A 16,544-nucleotide genomic window follows, 5' to 3' on the forward strand; every position below is an offset into this window, starting at 1 on the left:
GAGAGGTAATGATGAAATATCATCAAATGTTGATCCATCTTGAGGAGTTGATCTTGCAGACACACATTTACTGTGCAATAAAAGAAGAGATGGGAAAGGACCTGAGAGTCCCCTTTTTAGTATAAACTCTATAAGACAATGACAACAACAAAGCAAAAGAAAAGCAACCAAAAAATTATAAAGATGCAAATGCAAACACTTTCTCCATAACTATAAAAATATTTAGGGATATAATACAATACGGTATTACCTAATTAATTATAAATCTAAAACTATCTACCAACAAGAGAAAACAAGCATAACAAATAATACTTACAAAGGGAAACAGCATATGTTTCCAGCATACCTGACTGTGGTTCAAACATTAGTATTCCCCCAGATACCCTAGTTTATTTTTTAAAAATCTAGATAATATTTTAAATCACCACAAAATTATGTTATTGGTTTATTAAAATGAAATTAAAGATACTAATTGTAAAACTTAATAAAACTGCTACTAATGTATTCATGATCTAAAGCAGGGCATTCCCATCCCAGAGGTGCAAGATGGAATTTTAGAGGGTGCAGTGGAAAATGGATTGTGTCTTTAAGTGAAAAGTCATGAGACATCAGTCAGCCATCCACAGGCATACTTGCAGACCAAAGTCAGCAAGAAAGTTCCACATTTTGACAAAATCACTAATGAGAAGCGGGAGCAAATAAGGTCGTTGAATTTTATGTTCACGATTGGGACTGATTTTACTGTTTACAATTTTATCTGAATAAATTAGAAACAAATTACTTAAATTGGATTTGCTTTTCATGCACTGAGTTAACAGCTTATTTTTAAAGTTCAATTTGTTCGCCCACAGTATTGTATGTGGTTCAATTTGTGGTTGAAAAATTAGAAGTAGACGTCTTCATCTTCAAATACGATATTACTTCTGCAAGGGGTGCAGACATTAATCAAACGTTTCCTAGGGATGTGGGGCACAGAAAAGGTTGGGAAGCACTATTCTAAAAAATGCATGTATTCACAATATAAAAACCTAAGGTCATAAGAAAACCTTTGCAGTCCTCTGCTTTTTCTCTATTGCATATTTATTTATTTATTTATTTATTTATTTATTTATGGTATTTATACCCCACTCTTCAGTGTATCTCTATTGTGCAGGTTTCTAAGCTGCTTCTAATTCTTTAATGTCCCTTTTCCTCTCTCCTGCAGCCAGAAGAGCTGACCAACATTTTAGAGATCTGCAATGTTGTGTTTACCAGCATGTTTGCCCTGGAGATGATCTTGAAACTTGCTGCTTTCGGTCTCTTTGATTATCTTCGCAACCCTTACAACATTTTCGACAGCATCATTGTGATTATCAGGTAATGGCTGGCAAATATACATGCAGAGCTTAGGAAACTAGTTTTCATAAGTAAAAAGTAACCCTTTATTTTCTCTTTGTTCCAAAGTAACTAAAATAGATAATTTTTCTTTTTGAAAAATCAGAATAGTATGTACTGCAGGCTTCTGGTACAAAACACACCCAAATAGGCCATACCTCTGTAACTACAAAGTTACAGTTATGCTGCAAAAGGTGTGAAGTTGTTCCTCATTCTATTACTTTCATAATGTAATTTTGTTGTGCCTTGGTTGGTACAGAAAGAAAATAATTACAAATGACTTGTTGTTTGTAACTAGTTATTCCCATGCTCTGACTGTGAATCTGGATTTTAGACTCACTTCTCCATAGGAATGCTTTATTCTCTCTTCTAGGAGAGAAGACATGGCTGCTGTAGCTCTTATTCTCTTTATCTGTGAGCTTCCTCAGGTCCCATTCCAGGAGAAAGGCAGCATATAAAAACATTACTTTATAGTTTCTTTCCCAATAAGATTGTTGAGGGAGAGAATAAATAAATTCAAAGATTCATCTTGTACTAAACATATTATCCCTATTATTATTATTATTATTATTATTATTATTATTATTATTAAGCTTAATTTACCCAGTGCTGTACATAGAATAAAATCAAATAAGCCTGCCTATGGTGTACATTCTATAAAATAATTTAACATGATGCACATTAATACATATTAAGATTAAATAATAAAATATAGCAGGTCACCACTAGGATGTTTTACAGTGTATACAATGCTCTCCTCTGCCCATCACTCCCTTGTTTTGTCACTGTTTCTTCCATCTTTTTTTTTTTCTTACAATGGGAAATGTATTAAAGAGGAAAAGGTGGAATAACTGTGGAATGCCTTCCAGTTTGTGTGAGGAACCCTCCCTCTTTAAACCAACCAATGTTCAGCCAGACTTTGTGCAGCTTTGATACATAGGAAATTGATTCATAGATACCAGCACAAATGATACACAAATCCATTCTCCTACTTTTCCACAAAATATAAACTTCAACATCAATTGCTATCTATATCACAGTCACTCATATAGGTTTTTACAATTAATTACAAATCCCCCCCCCTAAAAAATTACAGTCAATATAATACAATTTTTGTTGGATTCATCCTTATAATGTGAACTAAGCTATATTCTGTTTCTTTTAATGTCAAGTTATATTTATAATGCATTCCATCTCTTTATGATAGATTGCATTCCTTGTATATATATTACAACTGTTCAGCATCCCCATTGTAAAATTCTTATTTCTACATCTTATTGCAGTCTATTTCTTCTACCAGTTTAGCATTAAATAACCATATATCATTATCCTCTAGCCACTCTTTACTGCCTATATGATATCTTACATTTCAATACCCAGTTTTGCCTCCTCTTTGAACCTCTTGGTTAATTAATTTTTGTATACAATAGTTACTATGTTAGCCCATTTTTTTCTGCCCAGGTTTTTAGCAGACTACTCCAGTCTTCTTCATACTTTCTCAATGATTGTTCATTTATTAACATAGTCAATTTATCCATCTCCATCATTTCAAAACATGCTCCTGCTGTATTTCTTCCCCACTCCCTCTCCTCACTTCCCCCCTCTCATATGCACATTACAATATCAACCTCAATTGTAATTAAATCTCATTTCAAATATTATTTCTATTTATAAATGCACCCTCTGCTTTTCATCCTCTTTGTGGATACCATTTCTCAAGATTTTACTCTGACCCTGACTGCCTTTCTCTCTTTCTCTTGTTCTGTTTGTTCCTGGTCTATAGCATCTGGGAGATCATAGGTCAAGCTGATGGAGGTCTGTCAGTACTGAGGACATTTCGGCTACTGAGGGTACTAAAGCTGGTGAGGTTCATGCCTGCCTTGCGGCGTCAGTTGGTGGTGCTAATGAAGACTATGGACAATGTGGCTACCTTCTGCATGCTTCTTATGCTATTTATATTCATATTCAGGTGAGAAAGGGGATTCCTCCTGGAAGTCTGCTAAAATGCTTTTAAAAATATGTCAAAGCAAAATGTGAACCAGTATGAGATCCATTTGGCTTGGATTTGATTGATCTCTGTGCTTTTTATTCAGAAATCATGTGCAATTGAACCAAGCTCCTCTGACATTAAAGGGGAAACAGCAGGCAATATTATTAAGAGCTGAGCAAAAGAACAATTCATGAAAATAACAATTGAAATGACAATTAAGAAAATCAAAGTAAATTTAAAATAACAAATCAAGAACAAATCCTGCTGTCACAGACATATTGTGCTAACAGTACTGTGTAGGTGTAGGTATTGGGGTATGTCTTCACATTCTTTAAGCTCTGCTTTTGCTGAAAGCCAGGTTAACAAAAGATAGACTGTTCGTTGGGGAAACAATACAAACAAACTCACTGGAAACTAAAACCTAGAAGGAACACAGTTTGAGTAAATAATCTCCTAAAATCTTTGTCGCATGGCAAATCTCTTCTACTTTCCCTTCTTTTCTTCTCTTTCTTCCAAGTATCAACCCTTGAACTGTCTTTCCATGTCTCCCTCCTACATAACTTTTAACATCCCATACCCCAATCTATCTTCAATGCTATGGAATACTAGGATTTGTGGAGTGTTGTGGCACCAGAGCTCTCTGACAGAGAAAACTAAATGTCTCACAAAACTACAGATACTAGAATTTGATAGCATTGAGCTATGGCAGTTAAAGTGGTGTCAAACTGCATTATTTCTGCAGCCCAAGTTGTACTTGCCTCCAGTTGGTGGATTGTATAGTTCTAGTTCAACAGTGAGCAACCACGACTCTCTAGATGTCACTATACTGCAGTTCCCATCCACTGTGGTCAGAATAATCAACAATGAGAAATTATGGGAGCTGCAGTTAAAAAACATTGGGGAAATACAGTTGCCCACCTCTGTTCTAATTAAATGAGGTGGGCTTCCCAGCCCTTGCGTTACACTACCATGACCAAAACTGCTTATCTGTTTTTAGCAGACAAGTGTCCAAAATATAATGTCTTGTTTAAGTGATCCAGGTAACATCCATGGAAACAATCGAAAGATTTTGCACATTCCTAGGGGAAACACTGTCAGATCAGGTCTACTGATATCCCACAGAGAGCACAGTGTAGCCTGCATTTTCTCTCTCAGCATGACCTAAATTTGTTTTGGAAAGAAGAAGAAGGATGAGGGAAAGGAAGGCTGTTGGAAGCAGAGGAAATATGCAACCATGCTTCCACAACATAAACAATGTTCCTACAGGGGGCAATACAGGTAGAGACAGGTAGTTAAGAGTTTTAAATTCTCTAATCTTTTGTTTCTTCGCCTATGGACTGATACTCTCAAACTTGACATCCATTCATCCCACAGACCTCTTCTTCCTTTTCTTTTTCACATAGCCAGTGGTAGGTGGCACATCTTTGCTTTCTCTCAAATATGCAGTTCTCTCATAAAGATTTATTTTGATGAAGATGGGGTTTTGCTGATGATTCAGCAGCAGCATCTAGACAAGCTAATCAAACAAGAGAGAGGGCAAATAATATTAAATATGTTAGAGAGGTGGAGGAAAGCCAAATTCGAATAGCAAACCACTGAGGTCTTAGTGTTGGGTGTAAGACTGAAATTACATTATAAGAGTTTGTCTACTAATAATTAGATTGAAAGGTTTTAATGAGCTAAATCATCCTAATGAGCCCATGTAAGAAACAAATATTGTCTCTGGTTCTTAAAACCAAGACTATAAACTTCCACTCTGGCACATACCTGAACATCATGATCCAAAACACCAGAAGCAAACCTACAACTAGTGCTCTTATCATTGCAAAATTAAAGCTCTCCATGGGCTGAGTATAAACTCTCTCTAATACCCCCCCCCCATCCTTAGCATAACACTGTCACTCCCAAGTCTTCTTGCCCACTGCCCACAGGGAGAAGACAGACAGGATCAGTGATGGCAGCTGTTCCTTACTGTCACTTCTTCCTCACTTGCTGAATGGGCAAATGAAACAGCAGCACAGAGTAGCCACCACCTCTCATTTTCCTGCCCTCTCACTATGGCCAGTGGTAGCTGTTGCTCCTTGCCATCATTATCCACTCAACCTACAAGTGAGCAAACAACATCAGCCGTGAATACCAGCAGTCCCCACCTGCCTTCTTCTGCTCTATGATGGATGGGGAGTAGAAAGAATAGCCTATTAGCAGGCCTGTCAAGGGACATTTTTGATGGGAATCCTCTCCTCAAACAATGGCTGGTGGCATCAATCACACAGGTTCCCTAGTGGTCTCCTGGAACATGGGAGAAGGTGGGCAATCTGTCATGAGGGTGCTTGGGTTTTTAAAAGAAAAAGAATTGACATGATAGCATGACTGGAAAATCAGCAAAGTATTACTAAGAAAGAAACAGTAAACCTTGGATGAGGAACTTGTAGCTCTCCAAATAGTAGGTTGAACTTTCCATCATCCTATACCATTGGATATTCTGCCTGGAATTGATGGGAGTTGCAGTTCTGCATCTGAAGGACGACAGATTGCCCAGCTTTTATTGAACCTTTGCCTCCTGCACCTTTCCTCAGCCTAAATCACCCCTTTTAAAGTGGTTCAACAGGGGAAAGCATGATCTTACAGTCTCACTGTTCTGGGGGTTCATCTGCGCTGTAGAAATACTATTGTTTGACAGCACTTTAATTGCTGTCTGTAGCCTTCTCTGCCAAAGAGTGCTGGTGCCCGTGTCCCACAAAACTACAAATCTCAGGATTCTGTAAGATGTAGCCATAGCAGTTTAAATGGTGTCAAATTGTATTATTTCTACAATGTAGATGCAACCTGGGTTAAATATATATACATTCTACATTGTCAAGGAATCATTATGATTACCATCTTCAATCTCTTCTTATTTTGGTTTATTTATCTCATTTGAGTTATCATAGTCATTTATCTTTATCAATGTGTGACTTGTTGAACTTACATAAATTCTCATATATTATCTTCTCATATAAAAATAATGTTCCTTTATTCATCATTGTGATCTTGCAATGTTTATGACATGCTTCAATATTATCACAAACTTTTGTTAAGCTTTACTCTGATTCTGGTGATACATTATTTGGTTAATAAGAATATGTTGAGTTGAGAAATTGGCTTGACAGGATGGTTGGGGGCACATGCTAGTATCTAGAAATTGAGGAGACTGCCATCAGCAGTCAGACATGAAAGTAACCTTAGGAGTTCTACCTGACTACTTTGGTGGGAAAATAAAGGCCTTGCCTGCACTGGCCACAATACTTCCCTTCCATTACTTGGCTCTTCATTCCCATACCAAGGCAGCTGTCCACACAGGCATTCCACTGAGCTGCCCAGCATGTCCAATGCAAATTACTTGCTTCCAAGTCAGAATGAGGCCCCCAGTGATGATCATATGGCTGGACACTTCATTCTGACCTCAGAGCAAGCGACTGGCAACAGTGGCAGATGCATAGGGTGGCTCAATGGGACAACCATGCAGACAGCCACCATGGCATGGGAACACAGGGTAAGTATTTTTAATTCATGCTAAGAGTATAATACCTTGGTTCTGGTCCTGAATGTGCCTGATGTCATCCAGTTTGTTCTCAGCAGAACTGGGGTTTGGGTCTTGCATCATCCAAGCAAGACACCATCAGAATGGGAGGTAAATGAGTCTTTTGGCCCATGCAGATAAGACCATAGTGGGACAACCCATATACACTGCCATGAGCTCTTAAATAGGTAAATAAGTTTGTAATGACTAAAAGCACTGCAGAAATGTTTTGGTAATTACCAACCAACAGAACCTATGTTCCCCCCCTACAGCATCCTGGGAATGCACATCTTTGGCTGTAAATTCAGCCTCAGGACTGACACAGGAGATACAGTCCCCGACCGGAAGAATTTTGATTCCCTGCTTTGGGCCATTGTGACTGTGTTCCAGGTGAGTCCAGAAAAAGGCAAGAGGAAGAAAGAGAAGGGAGTGAAATATAATCTATGAAGCAAGAAGTAAAAAAAAATTGTTTCTAATCTGTCATTTGACATAGGGCTATGTTTAATAATTTTTTTAAAAAAAATCTATGTTGGGTCAATTGTTTATTTATTTTTTATTTATTGTATGTATTTGTATTCCACTCTTTTCCCAGGACTGGGACTCAGAGTGGCTTCACAGCATTAAAAACAGTACAATAAAAACATAAAAATAAAATAAAATTAATAAATTATTATTATTATCATTATTATTATTACATTAAAAAGGAATTAAATTAGGCAATGCCCTTTTCAGACCAATTCAAGAGCCAGCAAATGGGATCCATGATTTTTTGAGATCTCTAGATATCTTAATGAGATGAGATGTTACAAAAAGCAAGTGGGAGGAAGGGTAAAAACCAATTTAATTTTGAAGTCATGAAGCCAGTATAAGTTAGATTCTAGTTTCTGAAAGTAGAAAATCCAGTTGTTACTTGCAGATGTCTGCATACAACAAAGCATAGAACATCCTTGGTAGTGGAAAATCCAGCTGGTATGTTTGTCTCTTCATCTCACCAGTCCTAGATATATCTTGAAGTTATTACATTACCTTGTTGAACTTAATCTGAACATCTCCTACATTTCACTGAAGACTCTGACCATGCAGTCTCCATGAATTCAATATCAAATCAGCTTTTTCCTCTCCCTTAGCAGAAGACATTCAGGAATTGGCACAGTTAATAAAGAAGGTCAAAGGTGAAAGTGCAAAAGCAGGTCTGATGCTGAACATAAAGAAAACAAAAAACAAAAACAATGACCACAGGGGGAAAATACACAAATTCAATCTAGACAACGAGGAAATTGAAATAGTTAAAGAATCCCCATATCTAGGATCAAACATTGACCAGAATGGAGACTTCAGTCAAGAAATAAGAAGACGACTAGGGCAGCTATGAAAGAACTGGAAGATACTGAAGAGTAAAGACATACAACTGAGCACTAAAGTCAGAATCCTTCAGGCCGTTGTATTCCCAATTACCAAGTACAGATGCAAGAGCTGAACAGTGAAGGAAGCAGACAGAAAGAAAATCAACTCATTTGAAGTGTGGTGCTGGAGAAGAGTACTAGGGTCGCCATGAGTCGGAACCGACTCGAGGGCAGCTAACAACAACAAACACCACTTCAGCTTCCATTCACACTGCCTGCTTTTGGTAACATCTTGCAGATCTGGAGATCTCAAAATCCCTGCCCACTGTTGGTGACCTCTGAGCTGGCCTAATAAAGCTACTGCCTTAAGAATGGATTTTGGAACTTTTTCCAAAGTCACTTCTTAACAGCATCTTTATAAGCTCAAGCTGTATACAGACCCACTGTGCCATCAATCGCAATCCGCTATTGTTTGCAAGCATAGTTGTGCCTCTCATAACAGAGCTGCACTGTATCTGCTACTCTCCAGTGAACTGTGAATGACAACTGACTGGATTTCAGAGAGTGCCTGTGGCACTGGCACAGCATGACACAGTGTGAAGCATCGTTTCATAAAAATCATCTCAGAACAAGAAAAAGTTCATGCATGTGAATGGACTCTCAAAGATAGAAACAATTAGAATTTTTTTTCCATTGGTAAACACATTATTACTCTGCATCCTCTTTGTTTTATCCTGCCTTTACAAGCTTGGGTTATGTTTTTATAAATCTCACAATGGAGGTATATAAAATTATTCATGATGTGGAGAAAGCAAGTAGGATTGCTTTTCTCCTTGTCACATAATAATAATAATACTGGAAGCCAGAGTCATCGACTGAAGCTGAATGATGAAAGGTTCAAGTCAGTTAAATGGAAGTACTACTTTGTACACAGCACATAATTAAACTGTGGGGCTTAATGCACAAAATATAAATGATGACTGCCAATGTGGATGATCGAATCCATGGAAGATGGAGCCATCAATGGACAGTATGAATTTGTTTATGAGACAGAGTTTGCAAGTGCACTCAGAACTTGATGGCAGGCTTCTGACAAACAAACTAGTTGTCAGCTATTATGTGACTGTTGGATTAGATAGTCTTGTTGAATATGGCTCTTCTTCTTATATTTTTATGTGTTTCAGATCTTGACTCAGGAGGACTGGAATGTTGTGCTGTATAATGGCATGGCCTCCACTTCCCCATGGGCATCCCTGTATTTTGTGGCTCTCATGACATTTGGCAACTATGTTCTCTTCAATCTGCTTGTGGCCATCCTAGTGGAGGGATTCCAGGCTGAGGTGAGCTGCTATTGTAACTGTTTCCAGAAAGAAGGGTATAGGCCTATGGCTGATAAGAGAGAAAGCCTAAGATGAATGTAACACATCAGATGTGATTCTTCCTTTATGCTAGCCTTCTCCAGTTTTATGTTCTCTGACTGTGTTAGATTGCCACTCCATTGACCTTATGCTAGTCAAACATAATTGTAGGACATCAGGTTCACGAAGGCTTTGCTAAGTCACATGTCTATGGAGGATGGTTTTTAAAGTAGCTTTTAAACAAAGATGCATTGCATGCCCAGAGCAACAAGTCAGGCTCATCTTCCATGCAGAGTAGCATATCATTCTAGCATTTCTATGAAGTAGTTTGCCTGCCTTAAATTCCTTGAAAAATACTGGGATCACAGGGAAACATCTCCTTTGCCTCAAGATGCTCACAATTCCCAGGTCTTTGCATTTATTTTCCCAACACAGGGTGATGCTAATCGGTCATTTTCAGATGATGATCAGAGTTCATCAAACATTGAAGAGTTTGACAAGTTCCAGGATGCCTCAGGTAAGAAGATGAACTATATTGATTCTGCATGACTTTGGCTGCATCTGTACTGCAGAAATAATGCACTTTGACACCATTGTGACTGCCATGGCTCAGTGCTATGGAATTCTGGAGTATGTAGTTTTTTTAGATATTTTGCTTTCTCTACCAGAGAGCTCTGGTGCCACAACAAACTACAAATCGCAGAATTCCATAGCATTGAGCCATGGCAGTTAAATTGATGTCAAACTGCATTATTTTCCCAGCACAGATGCAGCCTCTGACTGCAGTGCAAATTCCAGCAATTTGTTTGTTCCTTCATATGTGGTCCCTTCGAATGCTTGACTAGATGGCCTTATTCAACATGGCTCTTCTCCTTAATTTAAATTAACTATGGGTAAATTAAGTGCAGAGCCAGCATGACATAGTGGTTTGAGTGTTAGAACACACCTCTGGAGACCAGGGTTTGATTCCCCACTCAGCCATGAAACTCATTGGGTGACTTTGGCAAGTTGTATGCTCTCAGCCTCAGAGGAAGGCAATGGCAAACCTCCTCTGAATAAATCTTTCCAGGAAAACCCTGTGATAGAGTTCCCTTAGGGTCCTCATATGTAACACAACATAAGGCACACAACACACATATACAAATTACAGTGCGCCTGCATCATATGTGGCTTTCATCATACGTTGAAAGCCGCATGCTGAAAGAGGCAATGGCACACGCACCATGGGCACAAGCCCCATTGTTTTCAATGGGCTCCACTATATTTCCCTTACGCGGGGATGTGTGTGTCTGGAATGGATACCCACTTAAAGGAAGAGTGCGCTACAAGTGTAGTGGTTAAGAAGCACATTTTCTTTCCATTTTCTTATAGTATGTGGCTTCTCAGTTCATCCATGCCACACTTTAAAAAAAGAAAAGTATTGAACACTCTTTCCAGTTACATGGGAGTAAGCCCCACCAATCTCATTGGAACTAACATCTGAGAGTAGATATTTATGAGATTGTGTTGCTGATTTTTAAACTCTCTAGGAGGGCTCTTCCTTCTGTCCCTCCAGAAGGAAAATGTATTTGACAGGAGTATGAGAGATGGCCTTCTCAGCAGCTGGTCCCAGGTCTGGAACTCTTTTCTAAGTGAGGGCAAGCTAGCTCCACCTCTGTTGTCTTTGCTAGCAGGCACATACATTTTTTTTTATGTTCAACCCTTTGACTTTCAAATTACTCATGTTTGCTGAAGCAAGTTTAATCTAATGGGTGCTGTTAATCTTATTTTTTATTGGTGAATTTTAATTGCATTTTAGATTACCCATTTTCAACATTTAATTATATATATATATATATATATTATTTTATTGTTAGCCACCTTGCACACTGTTTTAAGTAGAAAGGTAGACTATAAATAAAACCTATGTGAATCATTTAGCTGAAAAAATTTGGCTCACAGAATTTTGACTCTTTGTATACGTGAAAGCTTGCATCATTTTGAAAAGTTTTCATTTTTCCCCCTTTGCCCAAGGAAGTTGGGTTCAGAAAGAGCAATCTTTTCATTTATTTTCATTTCTAGTTACAAATGCAAAACTATGGTAGCACTTCACCAGAGGATGTTTGGTATCTTTTGTCCCTGATGTGGCCAAAATCCTGTTTCTTTTCCCTGAACAACATATATTTTGGTTCAGAATGCAACAGTGATTCTAGACCGGCCTGGCAACAGGAGGACAGTTAGTTTTTCCACATAGTTTCACAGCAGCTAGAATAATGATGATAAAGATGCTCAAACTGCTGATGGAGCTGGGCCCCCACACTGAGTTTCAATCAAACCCCCAGTGTTCAGATTGTACAAGCAGGTTGAAGAGAAATGAAAAACCTGTATAAATTGTCCAGTGGCTACTGATATAAAATGATAAAACCATGAATTCAGACATAAGTAAAATCAACTCACTCTCAAAGGCAAAATGGAAGAGTGTACATGATAGGCAGTGTTTCCTCCACCTAAATGACCCACTTTGCTGCCAGTTCAGGTCTATGCAAAGAGAAAATGTTTTCCAGGTTAGCACAGACAGTCAGGCAGGCCACTTAGAAGCCTTGAATATTCTATCTGAATCAGAGAGAGAGATTGCAAGACCCAGTCTGTATATGCCATGGCAGTTGATGGCTTCTATATTAGTGGGGCAGTAGGTCTGCTGTACCTTTTCACCTAAAGCTTAAATGATCTATCCAAGGGACTGAACCTATTTAGCAGATTAAAATTCAGAACCTTGGATAGCACCTTTGAAGGTAAGACTAGAACCTGGAGTTGACTCTGCCCCATTGACATGGGAGCCACTCTCTGCCACCATTCAGATGACAAAGTAAGAGATGACAGGAGTTGTTTTTTGCATGGGGATGTTAGATATGATAAGCTGACCTGTAGCTCCTCTGTTGATCATTTATTTATATATTTTGCCTTTTTCTTGGCATTTCTTGGGAGTCAAGATAGTTTACAACAGATAGTTTACAACACCCTTTTGCCACAATGAGTTAAGAGCCAAAGAGCTGCCTCAATAAAAAGCTCTTTGCCTGCTGGAAGAAAGAGAGCATAGAGGGGAACAACTGAAAGAATGGGAGAGACCCAGCAACAAAACAGATGGCCCTAAAGGGATGGAGTAACACCGCCACTTTGAGCGCCATATCGGGGCCATGGAAACCACATGCCGCAGCCTTGATCTGGCTATTTGCTGGCTCAAAAAGAGGCAGCAAAATGCTGATCCTTTTTGAGCTGGCAAAAGAGCACCCTTTCAGCCACCACCACAGCTTTGTGGCACTAGTCAGACAGGCAGCATGACTCTGGTTTGGGGGTGGTGTCAGGGCGTCTGTCACCTAAGCCTCAAACCCCCATGCCACTCCCAAGCCTGCACTTAATAATAATAATTAATTAATTTGTTTTATTTATATACCGCTATTCCAAAGATCATAGCGGTGAACAGCAAGTAAGCTAATTAGCAAGTAAGCTAATTTGCCCCCAACAGTCTGGGTACTCATTTTAGCGACCTTGGAAGGATGCAGCCTGAGTCGAGCTTGGGCCCTTTTTCTGGTCTTGAACTCGCAACCTTGTGGTCTTGAGTGAATGGCTACAGTACAGGCATTTAACCACTGCGCCACCAGGGTTCCTTACTGCTGATCTGTTTGGGATCCCAGTCTACATATGCATTAGCAGCTGAGAACTTCTGTAGAAAGGGAGTTCCACAGCTTGGGAAGCCTCTCTTCCATTTCCTTTCCTTTAATAGAACCATAGAATCATAGAGACCACAAGTCTCTATGTAGGAACTCACAAACAAAGCACTCCCAACAGATGGCCATCCACCCTCTGTTTTAAAAACCTTCAAAAAGGAGACTCCACCACACTCTGAGGTAGTGCATTCCACTGTCAAACAACTCTTACAGTTATGAATTTGTTCCTAATGTTTAGATGGAATCTCTTTTCCTGTAGTTTGAACCCATTGCTTTATGTCCTAGTCTTTGGAGCAGAATACGAACTTGCTCCATATGATATCTTTTCAAATATTTAAACAAGGCTATCATAGGCCCTCTACAGATGGGCTTAAAGTGCGCCCCCGTCACGTGCTAGGGGTTGGCCGAGGGCACACCACCCATACTGGCCTCACCCCTACCAAGTGATGGGGGCGTCAAAATGGCAGCGCCCTGTACTCATGGGTGCCGCCATTTTGACGTGACGGATGCTTAGTGTCCGCACGTCCTGCCGTGTTTGTGACGCCGCAGTGCGCCATTGGCTCATTGCAGCATCACAAACGCGCCTCAAGAAGAACCCACTTTTTAAGGGTTCTTTTTGCTCCATGGGGAAGCCTCACGGTCTGGAGCCTGCAGCTTCCTCGCAGAGCAAACCAGGGCAGCAGGAGACCGTCCTTTTTGGGTGGTCTGTATCCCACCATAGTATCTCTTAATATTCTCTTCTCCGAGTTAAACATACCCAGCTCCCTATGCCACTCCTCACAGAGCATAAGATTTCCAGACTTTTCACCATTTTGGTCACCCTTCTCTGAACATGTTCAAGCTTCACAATACCCTTCTAGAATTGTGTTGTCCAAAACTGGACACAGTATGTTCAGAGAAGCGGGACCCAAATGGTGAAAAGTCTGGAAACCATGCCCTATGAGGAGTGGCTTAGGGAGCTGGGTATGTCTAGCTTGGAGAAGAGAAGATCCAACCAAGCAGAATAGTTTGCACTATTGCTTTCCTTGATCTAGATACTATACTCCTGTTATGCAGCTTAGAATTGTGTTGGCTTCCCTAGCTGCCACAAGAAAAATAATATTACTATGGAGTACCTATGGAGAGGTGGGAACCGTGGAGTTCTCCAGATATTGTGGAACTGTGGAGCCAGAATGATGTGGGGGCAGAGAACCACCCACCATGGTAAGACATTCACCTGGGAAGTGGTGAGGAGCTGGAGGCTGATGGCAGACCAGGGGAGGCAGCAGTGTCTGCAGCAGTTTTTCCCAACAAATTCTGCACATTTCCAGCCCCAGGCTTTACATGAAAGATGGAAAAGATGGAAGAGGAAGGACAGGATGAAGGAGAGAGAGTGTTGAAGGTAGGTTTAAAAGAGGAGAAGGATGAAAGTGTGAGGGTGGAAAAGAAGGACAGCTAGACAGATGTACCAGTGAAAGAACAGGGAAAACTGGTGAGATCATCACATTCAATTTAAAATGACTTATTCCTGACAGGATAAAGTCACGTTTAATTTTAAAAGCAGATGTTTTCACACGCAGCCGTGGCCGGGTGAGTGCAACTCGCATCCAGTCCGGATCCCAGCCGCACTTACCCAGCGGCTTTTCAAAAACTGCAAACTCCCATTTTTGAAAAGCCACTGGATAAGCATGGCTGGAATCTGGGCTACATATGGGTTGTACTCACCTGGCCATGGCTGTGTACAATAACAGCCACTTTAAAAATTAATCATGACTTTATGCCCCAGGCATAAGTCACTTTAAATTCAATGCAATAATCTCCTCATGAGAGCATGATCAACATGAAAATGTATTGATAAAAAAAACCCCAGATAAGCTAAAAGAAGCTTCAGCAGTTTGCTTTTACCTGAGCTTACTGAGGAAGCTCAGCACTAGACCACTGAGTTGAAACTACTTTTTCACTTTGAACTCAAGCTGCTGAAGTAAGCTGAAAACAAAGAGGGAAGGGCGGAAGGTTGAGAGAGAAACTGAGGTGCCATTCCCACTGGGCAAAAAAAGCGGCTTATTTCGCTGCGATTCTGACTCGGATTCTGACTCAGATTCTGACTGGAATCTAACCCATCGTTCCCATTAAAAACGTGTGCAAACAGACCCGGGGGTTTTTACCCCTGTTTTAATTCCCATTGGTATTTTTCCTGTGGTAATTTGAAGTGGTTTATTTTGCTCCCCGTTCCCATTGCCCTTCCGGAACCCCTTTTTTAAAAAATCAGCTGTCAATCAAGTGCTTAAGCGCTTGACATCACAACCAATCAGCTGCTTAGGTGCTTTTCCCCTCCAGGAAAGGGAAAAGGGAGCCTCTCTTGGCCCCAATCCCTTGGCGTCCAGCCTCTTGTGTGTCTCCCCAGACTCCCTCTGGGAAAGAGAGGAGAGGAGCCTCTATTCCCCCAAATCCCTTTGCCTCCCCCATTGCTCCCTGGGCTATCTGGGGGGCGATCAAGCAGGCATGTACTGCAAAGCCCATCTGCTGCTCAGGCGCTCAGGTAGAGGCAAAAAAGAAATAATAATAATAATAGTTAAAAATGTGTTCAGTGGCTCTCCACACACATCGGTCTATGAATGTGGAGCAGAGGGGAGGTTGCAGGGGGAGTAATGTGTTTACTGCGTTTGGAGCTCAATGTAGCGCGATCACCTTACCCTGCTTCCCAATCCACTGGGCGAAAGGCTATGCGAATGGAAGAAAATGGTGGCAGCGATGCAGAAAGAGAACAAAGAGAGTGACATCCCCCAGTCCAGCCCCTTGAGCGCTGCTCCTCCCATCTCCAGGTTCCCGAATCAGACACCCTTTCATTCCTATTCATTTGCTCCGAATCAGACTGAGGAGGCACAGGAAAACTCGCTTTAAAATCACTGTTTTTTAAACCGATTTATCGACCTATAATTCGGGTTTTCCTAGATAAATCGAATCAGATTGAAATCTCAGTGAGATCGAATTCGGAGCAATGCAGGTTGTATTCGCACACAAATGGAAACGATGCACCCTTGATTCGCATCCAGACCTGCATTATAGGCCAGTGGGAATGACCCCGAGACATTTTTTAAAGCAGCTGAGCAGATTTATTGTCACATGTCCTTGCCAAATTAGGACAGCTGGATTATATGAATCAACTGGTTATTAAATACTATCTCTAAAGGAGAATAGAGACATTATATGGCCTTGTTCCCACTATGTTTAAATCGG

The 16,544-nt window shown here is 40.3% G+C and overlaps 1 protein-coding gene across 5 annotated transcripts in view; it reads left to right on the forward strand.

The window, feature by feature from the left end:
* Nucleotides 1-16,544, forward strand: part of LOC149311955 (voltage-dependent T-type calcium channel subunit alpha-1I-like) — a 199,199-nt gene that overhangs the window by 112,282 nt on the left and 70,373 nt on the right. For 4 of the 5 annotated variants that reach the window (XR_016281523.1, XR_016281524.1, XM_089528234.1 and 1 more), the window contains exons 9-13: nucleotides 1,205-1,356; nucleotides 3,158-3,343; nucleotides 7,196-7,313; nucleotides 9,451-9,606; nucleotides 10,033-10,141. Coding sequence is in view for 3 of the 5 variants with exons in the window: in XM_089528234.1 (XP_089384360.1) it covers nucleotides 1,205-1,356; nucleotides 3,158-3,343; nucleotides 7,196-7,313; nucleotides 9,451-9,606; nucleotides 10,033-10,141 (721 nt within the window). In the remaining 2 variants the exon portion in view is untranslated. The remainder of the gene's footprint in view (nucleotides 1-1,204; nucleotides 1,357-3,157; nucleotides 3,344-7,195; nucleotides 7,314-9,450; nucleotides 9,607-10,032; nucleotides 10,142-16,544) is intronic. The other variant, XM_089528235.1, reaches the window with a different exon arrangement.

This window comes from Sceloporus occidentalis, unplaced genomic scaffold (assembly GCF_023333645.1).
Source record: "Sceloporus occidentalis isolate IW3139 unplaced genomic scaffold, rSceOcc1.0.p SCAF_5, whole genome shotgun sequence".
NCBI lineage: Eukaryota > Metazoa > Chordata > Lepidosauria > Squamata > Phrynosomatidae > Sceloporus > Sceloporus occidentalis.